Below are 24109 nucleotides of genomic sequence, written 5' to 3'. Positions count from 1 at the left end.
GTCTGCCCTGAGAGTCAGCTGTCATGAGCTTAGCCTGGTTTATAAAAGACATCAGACCGGGGAAAAATAATGGAAGACAGTGAAATGAAAAAGACGGAAGTCTGTAAGGCCCACGCTTTTGCTTCGAGTTCCTGAGGCTTTCTGTCGCCAAGGCCGATCGCTTACTTGTATCCATGACTAGCACTTGTTTGTCTCATTGCTGTGGACTTCCTTTTCCTCACAGAACGTTAAAGATCAGATTCATCAAAATTATTTTCAAACTAACACTCGTGATACATGTTCAGTATAAGAAAGAAATCAAAGCACATGTAGATAGTATAAAATATGGAAGATCTCATTCACATCTCCTATTCTCTTGCCCCAACACACACACACACACACATACTCTCCAACATATAGGGTGTGAGAGAGAGAGAGAGAGAGAGAGAGTGTGTGTGTGTGTGTGTGTGTGTGTGTGACCTAAATAGGGTTATACTGCAGTATACTAGCTGTGACTTTTTTTCCCCCTTAGCTAAGAGTCACAGACATTTTCCACGTCAGAGAGGTCATAATCCACTATATCAAATTCCATGAAGCCAGGGCTTGTGTCTCACTTACTTGTGTGTCTCCAGTACAGGCAGCCAATGAAGAGTGTGGGGAGAAAATGGCGGCAGCGGGCAAAATGGTGGCATGGGAGTTTGCGGGGTTTGTTCCAGCCTTCCCTCTGTGACCTCCCCCTGAGCTCTCCCCCACTCTCTCCACCTTGTTCCTCCTGTTCTCTCCTTTCCTTCCCCTCACCACCCCCATCCAGCTTTCCTGAGGGAAACCTCTGCTGTCAATCAGGTCCCGTTCGGTTGGGCACAGGCTATCCCCCTTGCCTCGGTCCTGGAGGCTAGCCTCCCTCAGGACTTCTCCTGTCTGGCATCCTTACGCTCCCTGACTTGCATCTGTGTGTGATTTTCTGTTTAATGTGTTACCTTTCCCTGGAAATTTTCCTTTCGAGCTCCCTCTTATTGAGAAGTAGAGAGGACTCCATCCCAGTTAGAGGAAGGTCATGGTCAGCCTGCCCTCCCAAGATGGCCCCAGAAGTGTGGCCCAGTTCTACAGACTGAATGGCTGTCGTTGGAGCTGGGTTGTTAAGGACAGGCAGGTCCTTTGAAGGGAAGCAACAGCAGGCTGGGTGTAGGTAGTGCGGGTACAGCATCACCTGTCAGCACCACAGACACTGTCTTCTAGGAGTTCTGAGAGAGAAAATTGGTGTCAGAACCTGTGAAAATAATACTACTGACAACCGCTAATATGTCCTGGGCACTTTCTATGTACTGGGCACAATTCCAAGCAATTCCAAGCATCCCTACGTACTGGGCACATCCCAAGCATCAAAAATTAGTATCGAGCAAGTATATATTGGGTACTTACGATGTGTCAGGCACTGTTCTAGGTCCAAGGAATATAATCAAGGACAAAACAGACACAAATTCCTGCCCTCATGGCGCTTACATTCTAGGCAAGGGAGACAAACAATACACAAATACATTTTAGATTATGGAAGATCACAATGAAACAATCTATTTTGTTTCTATGTGGGATGTTAATATTCTACAGTGATGCATTTAAGTCCAGGCTCTCTCACCCAGTTTTCTATTCTGAAGAAGATGTTTATACCTTTTATTGCTCTGAGTTTGAACCAACAAGCTTTGGAGAAAACCTAACCTTCTTTCTTCCCTCCCTGAAAAACAAACATGGGTGGGTTTGGCCTTTTTCTGGATCCACGGGTTCCCTTTTGTTGGTGGGGGGCGGGTGTCTGGCAGGCAGCTGGGGTCTCCCCAGGACAGGATCTGCAGCCATCCCTGGCTGGGCTGCTCACACCTTGCATCTTTTCCAGCCTCCAGACTCAGGGACGGGTGACCTGGAGAAGCAAGAATGGTAATTGTCCTGGAACCACAGAGCAACAGAGTTGAGAGGAGCCTCAGAGCTGATCCGCTCTCATCTCCCTGCTTCACTGGCAGGGAAACCCGAGGGCCAGGGAGGAGACACCTGCTCCAGGCTCACTTAGGATCAGGCGGCAGAGTGGGGACCAGAATGCAGCCTCCTGCCTCTGTGGCCAACACTCCCCGTGCCCGGGAATCCCCCGAATAAGGGGAATAAGGGAGGAAAAGTGGGAAAGGCCGAATGTGGGATTCTTGCTTCCTTCCTCCAGTCTCCTTGCTCTGCCCTGGAGGAAGCTAGCAGGGTTGGACCAGGGTCAGGCTCGTTCAACACGGGGTCTGCATCCTCTTCCAACTTTGGACCAGACTAACGGGGGCGGGGAGGAGGGTCCAGACCTGCTCACCCCCTTTTGGTGACTCCATTGCCATCTGAGGTGTGTCTCTGTCTCCAGGAAGGATAAACCAGAACCTGAGCAATGCTAAGCCGACGCTTGTTATGAAAGAGACCACAGCAGGTGGGGGCAAGGGTTGGCAGGCGACAAATGCAGTCTGAGGCTTACATGCTTGCTTCTACTTGCAGGACTGAAAGCGAGGGACCACAGACGTGCATGGGAGTGGTGACCGGTGAGTTCTGTGTTTTCGTGGCCAGAATCCAGATTGTCCCTGTCCCTCCCGACACAGCAGCATTTCGGTTAGTGAAGAGGATGTACCCTACTGGCCACCTCGGGGCAGGGCCTGAGGAAAGGGGGAGGCATTCTGAGAGGACAGATAGGGAGCCAGGGTATGAAAAGACACATTCCCTGAAAGGAGGGCATGAGAAACTTATCTGAGAGTCCCTGAGCAAAGAGACTCCGGGAGACATTGGGTTAAGCTTCGGAGACATGGGAAAGGGGTCAGGGGGTGGCTGGACCAGGGTCCTGAGGCTGCTTCTCCCCCGGGACCCCAGGGCTGGACTTACAGCACTTCATTTGGGAACCTGTCCACCATTCACTGCCTCCACCCCCTATCCCCCCATCACACCAAGGAGAAGACCCATCTCTGATTTTCAGTTTATTTCATTTTGTAGCAATTCCCTTCCTTACAAAATAAATACCTCAGTTGGATTCAGGAAAATGAAATGAGAAGAATGAAAACCAACCGTAATCCTGCTATCTAGACATAATCATTGTTAACATTTTGACCTTTTTATATATGAACGTGCCTAGGAATATGCTATCTCTAACCTGGTTTTTTTCACTTAGTATCAGAGGTCCCTTGCAAGTAGATTAAGTCATCCTGGAACCCCTGAGTCCCTTAACGTCGGCTGAATTAGCCTGGTGGATAGAGTCACCTATGCTTGGTGCTCACAAGTCGAGAGCAGGGATACCACTTTTCACTCCATAATTAGAGTGAGGAGACTCGGGCAACAATGCAGACGCTCTGCTGAGCTGACACCTAGCAGAGCGTGAGGACCAGTGAGGTAGCTGCTATCCTGTCAGTTCAGCCAGTGAATTTCACCAAGGGCCTGGAATTACGAGGCTCCCTGCAAGGCTTGGGATAAATAAGGGACTCGTCCTGCCTTCAGCCCTCGCCATCCAGCAGGAGAGGCTGAGGCCTGGTATGCAGCCCTCCAGGATCTGATTGACAGGTGAGAGGGTACTGATGGCCCAGGTGGTGGGAGGGTCCCCATCTGCTGCCTGCACAGTGTCAGCTCCCTTCAAAGGCGGCCCCTCTAAAGCCGCCTCCTGGATTCCCGTCCCACAAAGCCCCAGGCACTCGCGGACGGGGCAAAAAGCAAGGGGGACTGGGGCGGGGCAGTGCAACCTCCCTGCCGTGACACTCTCCCCACTCTGCCCTCTCTTCTCTGGGGAGCAAGACGCAGCCTAGCTGCTCCTGACAGCACTATTTTTAGCGGTCCTGTGGCTGTCAGCTCTGGGACGAGTTTTCTGCGTGTTCCCCGGAGATCTCCCGCCCTGCTGTCGCTCTCAGGAGGAGGGAGGATGGCAGGAAGGCAGCCTGCCCGGGTCCCTGTCCCAGCACACTTTCCCGAACGAGTCAGTAGCACAGGACAGTGAAGAGCTTTGGTATCCGAGCGCTCAGGCTCGGATCCCAGCCGCCTCAGGCAGCCCCGAGACCTCGGGGAGCTAGCTTGGCTTCCCGCAGCTTCAGGATTCCTTCGCACACACCTAAGTGCTTAGCGCTTGGCCTGGCCTAGCACCTGACCAATGCTCTTTTTTTCCAGCTCCCTTTACTTCTAGGGCCCTGCTACGAGGTTGACCTCACAGCCCAAGGCAGGTCATGCTTCGGAACAGGGGCAATGACCCTGGTACCTCACCCCAAAGGGGGTCAGTCTTTACAGGTGACCCCTGCATGCCGAGACCACGGTCTCAAACCAGCTCTCTCTTTAGTCCTTTCAGATGTCATCAGACACTTCAATCCATCTGTCCTGAGGCCCATCTGCAGCCCTGGGAAGGGAGTGGTACCCCATAATGCTGCTGAGTAAGCTCTTCTTCTGACACTTTGCAGGGTCGTGCACTCCTGTCAGTCCTGGGTTTCTAGATGGGAGGATTTGGGGTGGCGGGCCGGAAGAGTCAGAGGCTTAAAACTAGAGATCTGTGTTAAAGCCAAAGCTTATCTCTTGCACTGATTTGAGTCTGTTTGATGGGCCTAACTTAAAAAAATCAGGTCAATGTCTGCCCTCCAGAGCCCAGGAGTGATGTAGTGTAGCCTCCAACTCAGAGACTGGCATGTGGGCTGAGGCAAGGGGCAAGCTTCCGGCCCTCAACAGAGTGGTATTTAACTGATTTTTCTCTCTGCTTCCCTCCCTCTGTGCAGAGACTTGTGGATTCAGGCAAAAGAGCTGGTGAGGAGCATGAAAGAGAACCAGGTAAGAATCCATCCCGCTCTGCCGGGGGCCATCTGTGTTTGCTGAGAGGCAATCAGGCAGCTGACGCCCCGGGGCCATCCTGCCCTGAACTAGGCAACCTGTGTGGCCTGGGCCCTCGGAGACTGCCTTTCCCCTGGTGATTCTCTGGGGGCCAGTAAAATCCTGGGCCACTTCTCATGTTCCCAATGTGGTCCTGCCGAAAGTCAGCAGGTGGGCTAAATAACTTCCTGCTCAGCAAGATGGTTGACAGCTTGGGTTCCAGAGGGAGACCAGTTTGAGTGGGAATCCTGAATTTCCTCCTATTAGCTGTGTGACGTTGGGTAAGGCGCTTAACCTCTCTTAGCCTCAGTTTTCCCACTTAAGAAATGCGAGTAATAAAATGACTTGCAGCACAGGGCTTAGGGTGGATTCAATGAGGTGTTGGATGTGCCTGGCACACAGAGGCGGTGCTCAGTGCAAGCCTGCAGCTGTCATGGTCACTGAAGTGGCCACTGCTGTCGTTATTAATTACGATACCCATTTTAGTTCTTGGGTGGAGGCTTCTGTAACATACATGCTGGGGCCCTGGTCTCCACTCTTCTAGCAGTTCAGACACTCTTTACTCAGAAACTCACATATGGACTTGTAATTAGCCACCTCTAATCTTTTGTGCTCTCCTTATGAACAAGTATCAAATCAAGGCAAGCCTTGCTACCAAGCTGGCTCTAACCAGGGTCTCAGCCTGGATCCCTGGAACCAAGGGAAACGACTTTTAAGGCCAGTCACGCATTCATTAAAGAGTTCAGGCGTTCAAGCCAGGTCATTCCAGGTTATACAAGGACGGGGACAATTGCAGGAGTGATGCCAGAAGTTTATTTTTTGTTCCACATAACCCATGTTCATTAGAGAAAGATCAGAAAACACCAACAGAAGAATATTAAAATCATCCTTAAGCATGATGCCCAGAGAGAATTACTGTTCCCAACTTGGTGTACACTCCCTTCCACATTTTTTCCAAGCACGTTTATCTGTCTATATTTTATAAAACAGGGACGTTACTAGATGTAGAGACTTCTTATAATCTGCTTTTCTCGGTATCCTATTTCCCATGACAATAATTACGTTTCCCAGCATCGTTTTAACGATGTTTACATGGTGTTTTGTCTTATGAGCATTCCACAACTTACACAGCAGTCCTCTGTTTTAGACATTTATATTGTTTCCAGTTTTTGACTCTTATGAACAAGGCTTGGATCGAATGGTAAGCCCTTTAAAAAAGAAAAAACAGTTTTGATAAGTTTTGCCAGACTGCCTCGTAGAGCAGTTTATACCACTTTAAATTCCCACCATATACACCTCCTTTTGGGGAAAAAAAAAATCCATACATATGGTTTTATGGGGGTGGGTGTATGAAATGGAAAGACATGCAAAGAAAGCAGTTCTGTTGGCTTCAGGTTTCACCACCGTCTCTTTTCGATGCTATTGTCCTTTCTTCCAGCAACTTGACTTTCAGAATGACTGGAAGCTCATCACCGTGTTCTTCAGTAACACTAGCCAGTGTCACCTGTGTCCCTCCGCCCAACAGGTAAACCGCAGGCTGGGAGGCAGAGGGATTGCAGATGCTGGGGTGGGTACAGAAGGAACTAAACCTGCCTGATCTACATCTGGCAGGCTGGGCCTGATAGCACCTGTTTCAGAGTTAGGACAGGCAGGCAGGTAGAGAGACAGACAGATGTCTAAGGGCTCAAGGAAACATTGAGGGAGAGGTATTTTTAACTTACCATCCTTACCATTCAGGAAAAGGAAACCATGGTATAGATAAGCTGAGTCAATGGTCATTCTGCACCTGAGGAAAATCCGCTTCCTAGTTCAAAAATCATTTTGCCTCTTTTAACTCTGATTTCGTTTGAATGCTGAACTTAGGAAATAAAGCAGTACTTTTGATAACACCTCTTGAACTCTAGCTCACCGTGAACCCTAGTTTTAGTGGGAAGTTGTCTAGTTTTTTATTAGGTAGACTACATCTTCCAGGCTCTTTGGCGTTGCCAGGAATGAGATATGAAACGTGTGACTTTTAAAATATTTAGGTGGGTGACTGACTGTGACTTAAGTCTTTATTGACAAGTGTCCAGGTTAGGATCAACTGAAAGTGAGAGGGTGGCTTAGAGGCCTAGGCTATGGTGACGTAAATGGCACACAGATGACCCTTCTGGAGCCTGAAGCCTAATTGCCACCAAGCTGGCCCTGCCAACTTACGGCAGTTCAAAAACCTGCCCACTGTCCTTTCAGCAGCCTTCCAGGGCCTCCACCAGGCCATGGCACAGGCAAGGGTGAAGTTTCTTGAGATGCTGTCCTCTTCTTTTCTGTGCCCCTCTCCCAAATACGTACTCTTGCCTTCCTCCAAATGCCCCATGACCCCTGCTCCACCACCAAAATCCCCTCCCTTTAGTGATGTTAGGCCCTGGGAGAATGCTGACAGAAGCCCACCTTCCCTAATCAGCTCTTTTTTTTTTTTTCCTTTATAGTTGATATAGATTTGATTAAATTTTAGTAGTAATTCTTAACAGCTCTGATAACTCTAACCAGGAAGATTTGGTTCTTCCAGAACTATTATTTCTTTTGATATTTTATTAAGCTCATATATCACTGAAGCACCCTGTTCTTAGCAAAGTATGAAGAGGTGGGATTGGGTACATTTTGTACTGTATCCTTAGTGATCTGTAATTACATCTTTATTGGAGTATAATTGCTTTACAATGGTGTGTTAGTTTCTGCTTCACAACAAAATGAATCAGTTATGCATATACATATGTCCCCATATCTCTTCCCGCTTGCGTCTCCCTCCCTCCCACCCTCCCCATCGCACCCCTCCAGGCGGTCACAAAGCACCAAGCTGCCTAATGAGCTCTTGTTAAACAATATTCCTGCAGATCTCCTGGGTTTGTGGCATATAGATCTTGAAGCTTATTCTACTTCACCTCTGTTTTCTCCCATACCAAGTGAAATTTCCATGCCCTGTTTAGTCTCTGCACCACCCCCTGCTCTTTGGCCATTAGCCACACCAACATTTACTCATGAATTTACACATTCATGCATTGAAATGCTCGAACAAGCATCTAGGCATTGCTGCATTCCTCTATATATCCACGCATCCATCCATCCACGCATCCACGCATCCATCCCTAAGTTATCTATTTATGCATCAATTCATTCTCTCTTCTTACACGCAGGCACACATTATTATATTTATGATGAGTTTGTTCATGCTAGCATTTGTTTGATTTTTTAATATTTGATACTTACACTCATTCATAATTTCTTCCATATATTTTATCTTGTGTTCGAGCATTCCTATGTGAATTCTTGCATTCTTTCGTGTATTTATTCCTTCAATACATTACATGCATTCTTGAATACATACATGATGTATTCCTGTGTGCATTTATGCATTATTTATTTTTATTAAATTTTAGTTACACAAGCAATGCACAGACGCTTTCTTCTTTTAAAAAAGGAAACATTATAGTTAAAGCTAAAATACCCTTTAGCCACCACCTCCAATCCTCTCTCTCTTTTTATTTCCAAACCTTTTGCCTATTTGTAAATCCTAGTATTCCTTTATGTGTGTGTATATAAGAGAGAGATTTAACATAAATAGTATTATATCGTATGTACCACTGAACAATTATTTTTCACTAATCAAGTGTTTTTGAGATCGTCATGTTGATACATATGGATTGAGTTTATTCCTGTTACTTGCTAAATAGTATCCCACTGTGTACATTTACTACATTTTATTTCACTATTTCTGTATTGATGGCCATGGAGGTGTTTCTAGTTTTCCACTAATAGAAACAATCTTGTTCATTTACTTGAACATGGTGGTTTTCTAAATAGTGATTATATTTCATTGTATTCAATTACAGTGTAATTTATTATATTTCAGATTATAGATTGAAGTATATTAGTGGGTCAAAAATCAGTTTAAAAGATTACAACCAAAAATTATAAAAAAAGAAATAGACTAGGCTCAACTATAAAATATTAGAGTTCATTGCATGTAGTAAGGTAAGTGTTGGTTCGTGATTATTTTTGCTTCATTTATATATAGATATGTGTGTACCGGGTTGTGATGTGAAACATATCTCACACTGTGGGTCATGATCAAAGCAGTTTGAAGAAAGTGCCTTGAGTAGATTCGTAAACATAGAATTGCTGGTCATCAGATACGTACACTTTAAGTCTTAAAGGGCTGCCTAATTGCCCTCCAAAGGAGCTAAACACCTTTATATTCTAATATCCTGGGACCAATCCCCACATATAAGGGGCTTTTCCACGCCACCAAGCAATTCTCAGACACCGGCTGGGTGTCCTACAATTCAGCTCAATTCTGACACGATCTACCTGGAGACAGCGTCAGATCCCACAGGTTAGGAGCTCGGTCCTGCAAGACTGTCCCCACCCCCATTTCAGATGCCAGTCCCAAGTCCAGGTTGTCACCTGCGCTTCTGCCCAACTGCTTATAGATTGGAGGTTCCAACAAGCCCCTCGTTGAGTTCAATTAATTTTCTAGAGTGGCTCACAGAACCCAGGGAGACATTTTACTTACTAGGTTCTTGGTTTATTATAAAAGGATATAATTCAGGAACAGCCAGATGGAAGAAATGCATAGTGCAAGGTATGGGGAAAGAGCGAGAAGCTTCCATGCTCTCTCCAGGTGGGCTACTCTCCCAGCACCTGCAGGTGGTCACCAACGGGGGAGCTCTCTGAACCCATCCTTTTGCGGTTTTATGGAGCTTCGTTACATAGTCAGGATTGACTAAATCATTGGCCAACGACAGTTGATTCAACTTCCAGCCCCAGGTTGGGTGGCGGTCGTGGGCAGGGGGACTGAAAATTCCAACTCTCTGATCCCAGGGTTGGTTCTCCTGGCAACCAGCCCCCATCCTTAGGTGTAGTCCCAAAGTCACCTCATTAACACAGCAAAATACACTTTTATGCTCTCATCACTTAGGAAATTCCAATGGTTTATGAGCTCTGTGCCGCAAAAGGGGACAAAAACCAAATATATACCTCGTATTACAAATGACAATATCACATATTCTCACCAGTGTCTGAGTGCACCCATTCCCTACAACCTTGCCAACACTTGTTGTTATCAAAGCCAATGACTTTTTGTCAGTATGTGAAATCCCCTCAGGATCTAGTCATGTTGATACATGTGGATTAGGTATATTCACGCTTAGAACCTCACACTTTTCATGGGTTGTAAACATATGACAAAAGTAGCCATGCTCCACTCCTGATTTCTAAATGGCTACATACCAGTGACTTAATCTCTGTAAATTGAACTCACTGAAGCGATGTTTACTATCATCCACTCATATTCCCACTGTATTGCATTTTTCCTTCCATCTTGATTTTCCTTTTGCCCAAAGACCACCGAGGCTTTGGAGCCTAGAATAAATCCCACCTGCACTTCCATTTCCCCCAAAGGACATTGTGGCTCATGGTTCTGGCTCTCGACCTCCTTGGCCTGGGCTGGCTGGTTCCTCCCTTCACTCTTGCACTCTTGCTTCTGCAGCCCAGACCCAGCCCTCACCTCCTAGTCTCCCTGGTGGCGCTTCTGGCCACAGCTAACCAGGATCCCCCATCTGAGAAGCTCTTACACAGCACTTCTGCATCCCCAAAGCACATCCCAGGCATGGCCTCTCCCTCAGGGGTTGCTCTGCAGAGTCCCAGGGGCTGCAGGAGGTGCTCTGAGACTGTGGGTTCCAGGCTTCCACCTGACCTCACAGAGCAGCTCTGCCTTTAACTGTGGCATACATATAGCAGGTTTCCTGAAATAGTTCATGTGAGAAAAAGGTATTTTATTGTTAAGAAGAAATGTTAAACTCCGGTCCTGCCCTACTTAGGACCTGGAATTTTCCTCCCCTAAGAGACCTTTGGGCTCCTTTCATGGGGAATAGACAAGGGCTTGTGTCCACATGTGTTCTTTAGGGATTTCTTAAGACCAAAGCCGTAAGAGAGTAAGACCAGGAACCATTCATTAGGCAGTGATGGTGCTTCCTCAGGGCTGCTATGGTGGATGCAGCAATTCAAAGGCAGGTGCTTCAGAACTAACTAGTAACCTAGCTCATGGCAGTGACACAGGGATGCTTTTAGGGTCTGGACTCTTGCTTACTGCTCTCCAGTTAAAGTCTAGTTTTATGGAGTAAGAACAAAATTGCGAGAAGAGAAAAAATAAAGGAAAAGAAAAACAAAAACAAAGCCTAACACTGCAAAAACCTGTTACTGAATCAAGTTTCTTTGCCCCATGCATGACAGGCCAAATGCTGGGACACCGAGGTTTGCAGAAAGAAAGGATTTACTCACCAGGCAGCCAAGTGAGGAGATGCGAGAACAAATCTCAAATCCACCTCGGGATATTTATGGAATAAAGAAGCAGGGCAGTCCGAGGCATGGGGAATGTGGGGGATAGGTGATTGGAGAGAAGAAAAAGGTGAGGTAATTGTTCTGAGCAGGTGCAACTAAGCTACAGGCTTCTTCAAGGGGACACATGCTTCTTCATGGGACGCATGTTCAGAAAATGGTAGTGTTAGCATGTTCTGAAGGTGGAGTTCTGGGCCCTCTGATGTCAGAAGGTCACTGATGGGACACTCAACACACGCCCAGTTGGAGGCCTCAACCAGTCTTGTCCAGTTGGAGCTTGAGCCAGTGAACAGCTGACTCCAAGTTCCTGAAACACAACTAGGACAAACATCTTATTATTTAGGCCGTGGAACGCTTGGAGAACATGCAAGTTTTTATTAAAACAAAGGGAGCTTGATCAGTGAAGGCAGGTTACAGTTCATTATTTATTAAGCGAGTTGTAGTTTAAGGTATCTAATGGATGACAACACTTGGTTTCAAAAATATACCCATTTATTCGTTGCAGATGCCTTTAGAAACAGGTGTCAACATTTTGGAGGACACGCTGGCAGTATGGCTCAAGAAACCTAAAAGTGTTTGTGTCTTTTGACTGAATAATCTTACTTCTTGGAATAAATCCCGGATAAATAACTTGGTAGAAAAAGTTAAGTCTGGTTGTAGGCACATGTTTGGTAACAGAGCATTCTTCTGATTCTGGGGGCAAGATATGGAAATGTGTAAGTTCTTTTGAAGAAATGAGCTTTTTCCTGACTTCGAGTTATGGAGGAGTTTATCACGTGTGACCTTCTAGGCAGGGGACATTCTATAGGAGCATTATGTCTTCCACTAAGGAACAGGGACAGTTGGTGCCCCAAGGACAACCATTCAATACCTGGAAAGCCTAGGTGGGCCCCGATTCACTCTGTAGCAGTGAATCAGCACCTTGACTAAGAGGTTTCTAAATCAGGGTTTGCAGTCTGAGGAGACCCATACAGGGATTCCCCGAGGAAAGAGGGATGCCCTGCGTATGATACAGGCAGTGAGGACCTTTCTAGACCGAAGTTCCTATGACTCCTAAGAAGGGAAAGTGTGATGCTTAATGTCATGCTCAGGGAGAGAAAAAATGAGACGAGAGGCTTTGTTGCTGGCTATGGCAGCAGACTGGGCTGGACTGGCTTCCAGAGGACAGCCTCGCGCCAAAGCGGGGACGCAGGAGCGGGAGGCCGCCCTCCACGCGGTCCCAGCCCGACTGATGGGCAGCTGTCTCCAGAGTCACCACCTGTGTCCCCCCCAGGAAACAGAACGGCTGCTAGGCCTGCTTTGTCTTCCTGTCTGAGCCAAGTCGCCTCAGGGGACAGCAGGTTTGCAAGCAGCTTAGGAATCTGTCTTGTTGCAAAGTTTATTTTTGTTTTGTTTTGTCTTTACACTGGAAAGGTAAACCCGGGTCATTTTTTGAAGTGCTCTCATTTGTTTATTTTCATTACCTGCAAGGAATTGGGTGGGAAGAAGGTGTCTTTAAATACTCAGTGACAGGAGCCCTTTTCTTAGGGTAGATGTGGCAGGGAAAGGTCTGATAAGAGTGCCGTGTGGAAGTTCTGAGGTTCATCTGGGTCCTTAAATCCAAGCGTTTCCCCTTTGGACCTGATTTTCTTCAGGTCAAAGTGATTCCATCAGTCTTTGGGAATAAATCTGGTCTCATGTCCCTCATGTGAGCTTTAGAATTGCCTTGGCCTTGGGTTCACCCTTCCCTGACATGGAACTTCTCATCTGGGAGAGTTTACTTTTTTCCTGGTGGGTGATGTGTTGGGGAAGTCAGAGAATGGACAAAAATCCCAGGAAGCTCTGGGAACTCTACACTTGTGTGTGGGAAACTGGGGTCTAGATGGAGCTTTTGTTACTATCATCTCTGTCGAGGGGGGATAGGGGGGTTGGGGAGGGGAAGGGACAGTCCAGTGTGAGCCTGGGCCTCTCTGCCCCGTGTCCCCCGTCCCCACCCACACTCAGAACATTTCTCCTTCCACAGCAAAGACACGTGACGAGCAGCATGGACCAGCTGACGAGAATGCTGGACTGCCTGCATCAGGAGGTGAGGTTGGCAGCTCCCTCAGCTTGGTGGGACCACGCGCCCAGAGCTCCCTCATGGGCACCTGCAGCAGCCGGGAGAAGTTGCCCTTCCATGGGGTGGGGGGACAGGTTCTGGTTTCTTTCAAATGGCCTCCACCAGGATGGGAAAATGGACTCCCAGGAGGAAGACCAAGACCCCAGGGAAAGGGAAAGCTCTGGAGTGCTTTTGATGAAAACACGGGTCACAGATAGACCTCTTCACTCTTGCAAAGGATATTACTAAGAGCGCCCCCTGGGGAGGAGGGCGGATACAGCCCTGTTCCTCCCTGGGGTCTCTGTGACCCGCTCCTTCCTGAGGCCCGGCTCTGACTGTGTCTGGGGCAGTGATGGCCTGGAGCCTGCGGGGACCTTGAGAACTCTCAGGGCTTCCCTAAGTGATTAGTGTGAGCACTGCAGGTCCTGGAAATCCCAGGGGAGCTCTGGGTTCTCACCTTCCCCGCCTTTCCCTAGGGAGGAAGAGGGTCCACAGTCCCATTACCACTGAGTCTTGCTGCCCTGTGTTGGGGAGGTGCCCTGCCCACCATGAGGGGCGGTGAATGACACATTTCTGGATGGCGCAGCCGACAGAGCTGACAGCTTTGAACTGACCCCAACCAACCACGTCCCAAAAGGCCTGCCTGTTTAACAAAGGAGAGTCCCGTCGTGCTCAGCCAGACCCCAAACTAGGCTCAAACCAGGGGTTCCAGAGAGGCCGCAGGGCAGCGACAGCGACTTTGCAAATGCTCATCTTGCCCCTCGTATCCCCCTAGGTCCCCAAAGCATTTGTGAACCTGGTGGATCTCTCCGGGGTTCTGAGGGGCTCGCACTGGCATCAGGGGACTCCGCTCAGGTAAAAAGGGAAGTGAAAAGGGACCAGCATTTGTCGACTGGCGCCACGCGCCAGGCACCGCGTGGGGCACTTCACGTGCATCAACTGATCCAAGGCGTGGAGTGGGAGAGAGACAAAGCGACGTGTGTGAGATTACACAGCCAGCGGGGGCAGAGCCAGGCTGCGGAAGGGGCCCTCTGCCGCATTGTTTTGGGGACTGAGTTAAAGGATGAAATATGCAGCCTGGTTGGGTGCCCCAGCCCCACCAGAGTGACTTGAGAGTTTAAAAACCAGCTTGGGCAAAACAGCTATTAGCCAAGAAGTATTATTTCCAGAAACTGGAAAGACAATTTCGTCTAATTGTATTTTATTTTCACACAACTTGATTCCCATGTATTTCTGAGATTTTTCAGAGAATTTAAACTTTCTGAACCCAGATCCTGAGATTTCTGACTTGGCACGTGGAAAAGGAGTTCACGTGGATAAAGTCGGGGCAGGGGCGTTGTAGGTGGTGGCAACAGAAAGGAGAGGACAGTGCAGAGAGGATAGGGGGATTTGAAGAGGAAGAAAGGTGAAGGAATGGCTCAGGGTAGGGGAGGGGAGAACAGGAGGTGGGTTTCTGGGGGAGGAGCAGTGAGGGAGGCGGTGCATCAGGAGATGAAGTGAGAGGCAGCGTCTCCCAAACATTCCCTTTTTTTTTTTTTTTTTTTTGGTGGTACGCGGGCCTCTCACTGTTGTGGCCTCTCCTGTTGCGGAGCACAGGCTCCAGACGCGCAGGCTCAGTGGCCATGGCTCACGGGCCCAGCTGCTCCGGGGCATGTGGGATCTTCCCGGACCGGGGCACGAACCCGTGTCCCCTGCATCGACAGGCGGACTCTCAACTACTGCGCCACCAGGGAAGCGCCATAACGTACCCTTTTTTCTCCCCAATGTGTGCTTCCTTCGTTCCTTCTCCTGGGCCGTCTAAGACTTCCAGCTTCCCCTTCCCCGGCTCCCAAAGCAACTCCCAGTGCCCCCAGTCCCACCTTCCTCCAAGAGGGAGTCCAAACGGCCCCACGCGGCATCCATGCTCACTTCCCGCTTGTTTTAACCTGCAGTCCCACGGCCGAGCCCTGCAGGTGCTCAGGGGAGACCTCACGGCTGTCCAGGGTTGTGACCCAGTGGGCCTATCAGGTGAGCACACTCTGGGACACTGCCTGTTGGCTCACAGGGGCAGGTGGTCATGAGAACAGGGATGGTGGGAACAATTAGGGCACACGTTTGCTGATGTAGGACCCCACCAGCTGAAGTCAGAACTGAGTCAGGAGCGAACGACAGCAGCTACTCTTGCGTCGCTTCCAGGTGCTGACTTGATCTTCCAGCACGTAAAGTGGGAACTGCCATACTGGTTGCGGGGAGAGTGGATGGAAGTGGAGGGTGGTGGTGGTACCTACGGTAAAAGATGCTGAAGGATTTTGCAGCTCGTTCTGAGATGCTTTTGGTCATCAACACCCCTTCTGCCACTGCATCTGTGGCTGGTGGACTGGTTTGCCTGGACTAGGCTTATGCCCAGACTGCAGCCCGGACTATGGTCTGGCTCCTGAAGATGTGCATCTAGTTTACAGGAGAGACCCCAAGACAGTGTGCGTGGCTCAGCGGAAACCTCCATCCCCACCAGCAAACAGTGCAAAGCACGGTTCCCACCGACATGTGTTGACATGATGATTTTTATTTAAGAGGCAGTTTTGTATAAGAAGTTTTCTACATGAAGCTGTATGTCATTTCTCTTGCTTTGGAAATGACATTTTTTGAGTGGTTAATAGCACATCCCTGTACAGAACTCAGCCCTTGAAGAGAGAGTGGGGACCCTAGCTACATACTGGGCTGGCGTATACTTCTTGAGCTCCCAGAGAACAGTTCTCAGGTCTTACCTGCTGCTGGACGTCAGAGGAAAATGAAAACCTGATTTAGTTAATCAAAGGGCCCTGAAGTGTGAGATGAGAGGGAGCTTCCCAATAGCATGTGATTCAGAATAGCATGGGTGGGTGATTCTGACCGGGGGGCTGCTGGGAACTCCCTGGTGTGAGGATGGGGCAGGCTGAGCCTCGCTGATGCTCCTTTCTTCAGGAAACCTGGGAACAGCTCCTGGCCTCCAGCAAGTACAACGAGCAGGAGTCCTTCGCAGTGGTTTTCCAGCCTTTCTTCTACGAGGGAGCCCTGCCGCCACCCTCGGTGAGTGGGGGCATGGCCCACACCCTCTCCCTCCCCCTCCCCTGCCCTCTCCTCCGCAGATGCCCCAACCCAGTTGAGCTCCACCGAGCCCAGGATGTGTAGTCTCAGGGGGAAATGCTGCAGTGTTCTCTTATACTTTTTAGACAACTTCCCCGTGGGGTTGGATAGCCCCGTGAGGAAGGTTCCAAGAGGCAGAGCCGCCCAGAGGTAAAGAGCCATGGGCTCCAGCCAGACGGCTTCTGGCTTTGGAATGGGCCGGCTGTGTGACCTTGGGCAAGTTGCTTGAACTCTCTGTGCCTTGGTTCCTCATCTGTGAAATCAGGGCCGTTATTAACATTCCGCCTGCTAGAGTGGTTGTCAGGGTGATTAAATACATGTGAGGAACTTAGAGCAGCTCCTGGTTCTTGGAAGCCCGCAGTGTCTCTCAGCTATGGTGACTATTCAGGATGGAATTTCCAGGCACCACACTGCACTCCTCCCCCTGCAGGCTCCTCCACATCTATCCCTGCAAGGGAGGGTACTTCGAGTTGTTTCCTCACCCAGGTCACTGGGCAAACGCCCCTTACCCTGGGGGGCCCTGCAGACCACAAGCGCTGTGGTGGGTGCATACGTGCTCAGCTCAGCAAGGTCTCTGTGCCTCTGGGGCTTCAGCACTGTACATGTGGGACAGCCCCTCCCTCCAGGCTCCTGGCTCCTGCCATTGGAGTCATTGTGTCCCTCCAGGACTTCAGTGATGTTTAAATAGTGGTTTAGTAGGAGGAGGAATATTAGTTCCCGTCCCCCCCCCTACTCAGACCATACCTGAATCACTTCCCTGTCACCTCCTTCTGCTGTTGAGGACAGTATGTACAACCCCACAATGCGGAGGAGCGGCCAGACGTGTGACGCGCCCCTACAGGCCCTCACCTCCGAGCCTATAAGTCCCCGCCATTATTGATGGGGAGGGACTGAGAGATGGAATCTGGGTGCATCAGGACCCCCATCTCTGCCGGGAGAGCTTCAGAGTGCACGGCAGGGCTGTCCCATCCCCGGGGGCACACGGGACTTCTCATCTGGTTCTCTTCCAGGGGGAGCGACCACTTCAGGATCCCACCGTCCTCGCCTTGACTCTCTGGAACAGCATGGTGAGTGGCTGGGGGTCCCGGGGCACTGCCCTGCCAGCCTGGGGTTTAGTCTATGGAAGGAGAAGCAGGGCCTCTGCCGTCGTGCCCCGTCTGCTCACCGCTCTGATGGAGGGGTTGAGGGACACAAGCAGGACCCCAAGATGACGATTCTGGGCCATCAGGGGTCCCTCCCACATCCAGTGACAGCCCATCTGGCACCACCTGGGAGTTTCACCTCCTCTTCCTGGAAGCTGGGCTGCAGCCCTGACAGTGAGCACGGCTCCCTGGGCAGCCTCAGTCCTGCTCTTTCCGGATGCAGGAACGTTTCCTTGGCATCTGTCTGGGAGACCTCACTTGGAGTGGGGCACTAGGGAGAAGGCTCGCGTAGCAACCTGGTCCAGCTCTCCCTCATTTTACACTTAAGTTTCCAGTGCCCAGGGTGGTGCCTGGGGTGAGTGTGGAGTGATGAAGACCTGGGTTCGAAGCTCTCACAAGCTGTGTGAACTTAGGGTCTCAGCTCCCTTTCTGCAAAACCCCTGAGCCAGCACGTGGAGAGTGTATAGCTCCCTCCCGGCCCACAGCGAGTATTCACCCTGGGTGGCCCTTCTTACTCTGACTGTGACGGGCTTCCCCCAGACTCTGAAGGTCCCCCGGGGCTGTCTGGGATTAGTCAGTGGATGGAATGTTCCATCAAAACTTTGAACCTCTCCAGAGCACCAGACAGAGACCTGATTTTGCCATTTATTTTTTTCCCATCCAAACTGTCGTAGAATTCCAGTGACGGCAACTTGGTTTTCTTCTTCCTTGCATTAGAAAAATTTCCCTCCATCTCCTCAGACTGAGGTGCTGTGCTGAGTCCTGTGAGCAGCTGTAGTTGGGTGTGCAGTGGCCAGTAAGACAGCAGGGAGGGCAGGGGCCAGCCCAGGCAGCCCGGATTGATGGAGTCACACTAGCCTTCGGAGAAGCCATTTGATTTCTTTGAACGAGGACCCTTGTTGGTGGGCCTGACCCCTGAGCGGTCAGGCCCCAGAAAACCACTTTGCTGTTCATCTCCTTCTACCCTCTCTCTGGGGGAGGAGGGCTGATTCTTCCAGCTCAGCCAAACCTCTCTCCTCCTCTGTTACCTTTCTCCCAAGCAACAAAAGAAAGCCTAGAGGGTGCCTACCCTATGCTGGGTCCAAGGAAGATACAGGAGACACACCAAATGGCCTAGCGAATAGCTGGAAGGGCACAGCAGGAACAAGGTCATGCCCTGGACAGAGCACCCAAAAGGGATATGGGCAAGAGGCCAGGACAGCCCCACGAGCGTGGGACTGGAATTGGCTTTGCCGGCATGGGTTGGGGGAAAATATGTCAGAGGAGGTGAGGCTGGCATTCCCAGGCAAGAGGAGCTGTGTGAACAGAATAAAATGCACTAGCAAGGGGTGGTGGGAGAGGAACGGGATAAGGAGGCCCCACGAATGAATGAAGTGCCCTGTGCAATCAGACAGGCGCACGGCACGCACAGCGCCCTGAAACCCGCTCGAGGGTGAGGATGGGCAGGTGCTCGGAGGGGAACAGAAGGTCTCACACTCAAGGCCAAAGGTCTGGGACCCAGTAGATGTCCCAGGGGCTTTGGGGAGGAGGCAGCTTTCCTAGGTGGGCAGTTACCTGCCCAACGAACCAGCAGTCGTTTCCCAGGGAGAGGCCTCGAGGTCCCTGTAGCCGAGCCAACAAGGAGGGAAGCGTGTCCCCTGGCTTCCTCTCGGGCAAAATGCCAGACCATCCCACGGCTCCCGAACGCATGGACAGCTCCTGCAGGTTAATTTATGAGAAATTACGAAGGTAACAGTTTAGGGGAAAGAGCACTGGGTAACGAGCCAGAAAACCTGGGCTCTGAGTCCAGCTGTGCATTTGGTTGTTTCTTGAGGTGAGTCACGTGGTCTTTCTGGGCCCCATTTTCTCTATTTGCCAGCCTCAGAGGACCTTGGGAAATATAGGAGCAGTTCACCCTTGGGTTCCCTCCTGCGTCCTCCCAGGGACATGGGGAGTCCAGGAGCCTCCCTGCCTCCACCTCTGTGTGCCTCTGTGGTGTTGGGCTTAACTGCGACTACGGAGGTAAAAGACAGCTATGTCCGTCATGCCCACATTTGCAGACACACAAGAGCCCCGAGTGAGGGCCACCCTCTTACGTGGGGAGCAGAGAGGGACCAGCAGAATCGCTGTGACCAGAGGGGCCCAGCTTCTACCGCTTCTCTGCTTGGCCTCGACCTAGGACACAGCAATGGCGGCGACTGTGCAGGGCCACACAGTGTCTGCTCCCCGGGCCAAGTCCCGAGGTGCGCGTAAGCTCTGAGGGCCAGTGAAGGAAAACCCCCCACACACGCATGCAGTCATCGTGAGCGGCCCTGCTTCGGAAACACACCTGGCTGCAGGAGCCACCCAGACGGAAAGCGGAGCTCCTGGCACGGAGCAGAGGAGGGTTTTGTGTTTGGGATGTAATTCATTCCCTGGGCCCTTCCTGCCTCCTCAATAACTTCTGATGATTCTTATGTAACAGTAGTGTTGATGAGACCCACCTGTGGGGACTCAATTGCCAGGTCCCACAGTCACGGCCCCCGACCTTATTCCCAGCCCTGCGCTAGCGCCAGAGGCGCAGGGCGAGGTGAGAAGGGCTCACAGTCAAGCGGGACTCTTGAGAGCACGTCTAAGGTCATACCGCCACCCCTGCCACGCTCCAGTTCATCTCGGGGGCAGGGAAGCTGTGCAGAAGAGATGCGAGCAATTAAAGGGCTGAAGGGTGGAGTAAGAGAACAGGACCAGCGTCCCCAGGGTGCGTGCGGGCATGTGCAGTGCAGGGCGGTGGATGGAGGGACACGCAAAGGGTCATTTGATATAGCCGAGTCATTTTCCATCCTGAGGATGGAGGGTCAGAGCGTGTGTAAAGGGGATTAATGGCAGCAGGAAGGACGTAGGTGACTGATAAAGAGACGTTTAGGACAAGGTTCTTAGTGCAAATGGATTTATTGGGAAAACCTATGAATTTTCCTTTGGAGTCCTTAAAAAATTAGGTTCTGTTATATCCATTCGACTAAAATTATCACAACGTGGCTTTCTCCACATTTCTTTCCAGATTCTATTATTGATTAAATTCTTGAAAGATTGGAGAAGAGAAGTCAGGCCACTTCAACATTGGGCCACCGACTCAGGCCCACTGAACACTCCCTTTCAGGGCGGCCCTGAAAGTTCTGGGTTGGAATCTCATACTTAGGAGTGTCCACCATCAGAATAAAACTGAAAGGAGATGGGGAGTGCAGTTCCTCCTCCAGCCCCTGAGCAAAAGGTTGCCACTCATTTTCCAGAAGGTTAATTACACCCTCTTATCTGACCCTGTCCGTTTGGGTGAAGGAAGGTTACCTGAGGAGGTAAAGTTCTTCCCCTGCTTCTTGTTTGCTGGGCACAGATGCCGGGGCAAGATATTGCTGAGGAATCTAAAGGGCTCGTGGAAGATGGCAGAGCCCGTGACTGAGCCAGATACGGGGGCTCCATCCTGTAGCCTCCTGCACTTTTGTCCCCCGTCAAGGTCTGTGGGAGGGGAGCGGAGTGGGGAGGAGGGACCGGGTGACCTAGGAGCCCAGCTCCTCTAGGCAGCAGGGCTGACAGCAAACGCGAGGTCCCCAAACAGTAGAAGACGGTGCGTGCAAGAGAAAATCTGTGATCTCTCAAAGCCACTGTATTTTTCTGTTAAGTGTTTACAGATGTATAATGAACATTTAAAAATAACAGAAGGAACTTAAAATCCTTGCTCCGTTGAATTCTCCAACTGCCTTCGTTTCTCTGTCTCCCCTCCGATGTTCTTACCTGAGCCCATCCTCTGCTGCTTTCTCTGGCGGGTACACCGTACACTTTTCATCTATGTTGTTAGATAGGCTTCAGTTACCATTCAAGTAGCTGCCTCTGTCAGCCACTGGTCCCACGCTCACTGTCCTGAATGGCTAGACACTCTAGTTGTTAGCGTGGCGCTGTGCTATGTCCCATGTCACTGTACCTCTGTGTCCCAGGTAAAGACATGGGGCTTGCCAGGTGACAGAGGGTTTCATTCATTCCCTGCTGGTTTACACGAGAGCCATTTATTTGCCCTTCCTTCCCATTCCTACTCTCCTCTCTGAGGGAAATTTAATCAGGGAGCCGGCCAGCAGCAGGGCAGGAAGGAGGGGGATGTGACATCAAGCTGAATAACCGGCTCCTGGGTGATCAGGTAGCCGGTGACCCTATGAGAGCGATTTGGTAGAATCTGGACATCCATGTCCTAGTGTCAGCTCAACCTCCCTGGTGTTCACTTTCCCCTGTAGCAGGAGGGGTGGGCTGGGAATCAGTGGTTCCTCTCCCGCAGTGGGCCCTCGACTTGAGCGTGCATCCGAATCCCTGGAGGGCTTGATAAAGCACAGGGAGCTGGACCCCACCCCAGAGTTGCGGGCTGGGAATTTGCCATTTCTAACGTGTTCCCAGGTGACGCTGATGCTGCCCACCCAGGGTCACACTCTGAGAAACACTGAGCTAATGAGCCTTTCTCAGTGGTAGTACCCTAGGATGCTGCCGCCCGTGTAAGACTTTTCTGTTCTAAACATCACCTTCTTTTCTAGATGGAGCCAGCAGGACAGAAAGATGAGCCATTCAGTGCAAAAGAGAGAAGGCCAGTGAAATGTCCCTCTCAGGTAGGCAAGGACTGGAGGGGGCGGGGGGCCGGGGGGCGGCACCTCCTGCTGAGTTGGGGAGAAAGGTGGGGTCACAAAGCAGGGGGCTTTGCTGCAAAGTGGGTCTTACCTGGTTGAGACATTAGCCCGTTAGAGTCTCGGGTCTGTTCTATCTGGGCCTGGGCACACCTAAGGTTTATACCTGTGGGCCAGGAGAGCTGTTTTAACAGAACTGAGGCCCCTTCCGTGCTTGTAGAGGTCATAGGAACAAAGCCACAGCTCACATGGCCCCAAATGCTAAGATGGGTCTTAAATATGTGCCTAATAAATAGTAGGTATAGAATTAATGTTGCTGAATAAATTAATGAAAAAATAGCTGAATGTAAATGAACAGAATTCTTTTTTATCACTTAATGCTAGTCAAATTTTTGGCTTTATTGATGAATTGGTAAATTTTTTTACCAGGCTGTAAGAACTGTATAATTCACCCTCTTTTCCTCTTTGCCTTGGCTCTCAGGAAACTTAAGATTAGGTTCTCTTTTCATGGAAATATACCTACTTTGCCTGTTGGCATGGACCTCGGGTAGAGAGCAAAAGATGCTGACTGCTGCAAATGGGAAATTTCAAAATGTTAATGAACTCCTTCAGGGAACTAATGAGCAGTACAGAGAAGAAAAGCCAGAGAATGTTTCTCTCGTCCTTTAAAGGATGGTATGAATGTTTCAGATTGGCCAAAGGCACTGCTGGGTGATAAAAGTTGGTGATTATAGGATACGGATTTCTGGATCGTGGTTACAACGCATTGCCTTTCTCTGCAGGAGAATCCCTATCTGTTCACCTACAGGAACAGCAACTATCGGCCCAGGTTGCTGGAATCCCATGCGGAGTTTGAGGTATGGAGAGGTTCTTCTGTGATTGACAAACATGCAAATGAACCAGGGGCCGTACCTTGCTGAGTCTTTTGAAGCTTCCAGGGCAGTTCTTTGTGTCCTGGACCCCATGGGTAGGTTGGAGGAGAGTGAAGGAGCACATATGTGGTTGTCCCCTTGGTGCTTGAAGCAGGGCTGCCCTCCAGTTCCGTCTTTAAAACGGCCTCAGCAACCAGCATCCCATGGCTTCAAGGGGTGTGTTGGGGGGCTCAGAACTACCTGTTCCCCGTCTATTTTGATGCAAGACAAGAATTTCAGGCCCTCCCCAGATCTCTGACAAGTCCCTTAAAACTCATCTGAGCCCTTAATCTGAAGAGAAAGTCCAGAAAAGGCAGGGAAACAGGGTGAAGTCTGAAAGCTGTCAGCATGGAGACCGGAAGACCTCAGCTGTCGGCCACACCTTAGGGGCCGCCTCACACATGTCTTGCTTATGACTTATCTCATGAGTCTCTTTCTGATACTTCTTGTCAAGATTAGATAGGGCACTCCCGCACTCCTCTGAGGATGCGAGAAACACTTGAAGGTTGTCTCCTCCTCAGAGGACTGGGGACCAATATGGGTTGAGACGAATTTGGTGGTGGTCCCAGCACCACCCCTGCCTCCCTATGGGATAAAAGAGGGTGCGATTTACTCCCAGGGGTGTAGGCAAAGCTGATGGCCTGGGCCTGCACCACAAAGCCCAAGAGATACGGCGTAAAAGACTTGATTTATCAGCTTGTCCCATGCTTTCTAACTGATAACACAGCAGTAAGGATACATCTGAGAGGCACCATGGTGCCGCGATTTGAGAGAGCTGGCTCGGGGTTCAAATCCAGACTCTTGCACTTACTGGCTGTGTGTCAGGGGGACTTAACCTCTCTGTGCCTTAGTTTTTCAAATCTGGGAAATGGTGATAGGTCATAGTGCTACCTAACAGAGCTGTTAAATTGTAATAAGTTATTAAGTATAAGGCACATATAACAGTATCTGGCATGCCATGAGTTTTATAGGAGAGGGAGCAATGCATATCTTCAGGATACGTTTACTGAATACCAGCTGTGTACCATTAGGATGCAAGCTCCATGGGGGCAGCGACTCAGAGCAGGTACCTGGACACTA

General features: G+C 50.1%; 1 protein-coding gene across 1 annotated transcript in view; it reads left to right on the top strand.

Moving 5' to 3' along the window:
* PLB1 (phospholipase B1) overlaps nucleotides 1–24109 on the top strand; it is a 134232-nt gene that overhangs the window by 31839 nt on the left and 78284 nt on the right. The window contains exons 6-17 of the mRNA XM_024764469.1: nucleotides 1865–1905; nucleotides 2488–2531; nucleotides 4295–4385; nucleotides 4722–4773; nucleotides 6251–6337; nucleotides 13187–13249; nucleotides 14037–14116; nucleotides 15193–15268; nucleotides 16202–16306; nucleotides 17374–17430; nucleotides 22032–22103; nucleotides 22901–22975. Of these exons, the coding sequence (XP_024620237.1) occupies nucleotides 1865–1905; nucleotides 2488–2531; nucleotides 4295–4385; nucleotides 4722–4773; nucleotides 6251–6337; nucleotides 13187–13249; nucleotides 14037–14116; nucleotides 15193–15268; nucleotides 16202–16306; nucleotides 17374–17430; nucleotides 22032–22103; nucleotides 22901–22975 (843 nt within the window). The remainder of the gene's footprint in view (nucleotides 1–1864; nucleotides 1906–2487; nucleotides 2532–4294; nucleotides 4386–4721; nucleotides 4774–6250; nucleotides 6338–13186; nucleotides 13250–14036; nucleotides 14117–15192; nucleotides 15269–16201; nucleotides 16307–17373; nucleotides 17431–22031; nucleotides 22104–22900; nucleotides 22976–24109) is intronic.

Source organism: Neophocaena asiaeorientalis, unplaced genomic scaffold (genome assembly GCF_003031525.2).
Source record: "Neophocaena asiaeorientalis asiaeorientalis breed wild unplaced genomic scaffold, Neophocaena_asiaeorientalis_V1.1 scaffold345, whole genome shotgun sequence".
Classification (NCBI taxonomy): Eukaryota; Metazoa; Chordata; class Mammalia; order Artiodactyla; family Phocoenidae; genus Neophocaena; species Neophocaena asiaeorientalis.
Note: the sequence above shows the minus strand (reverse complement) of the source record. Positions and strands in the feature narration are given on the sequence as shown.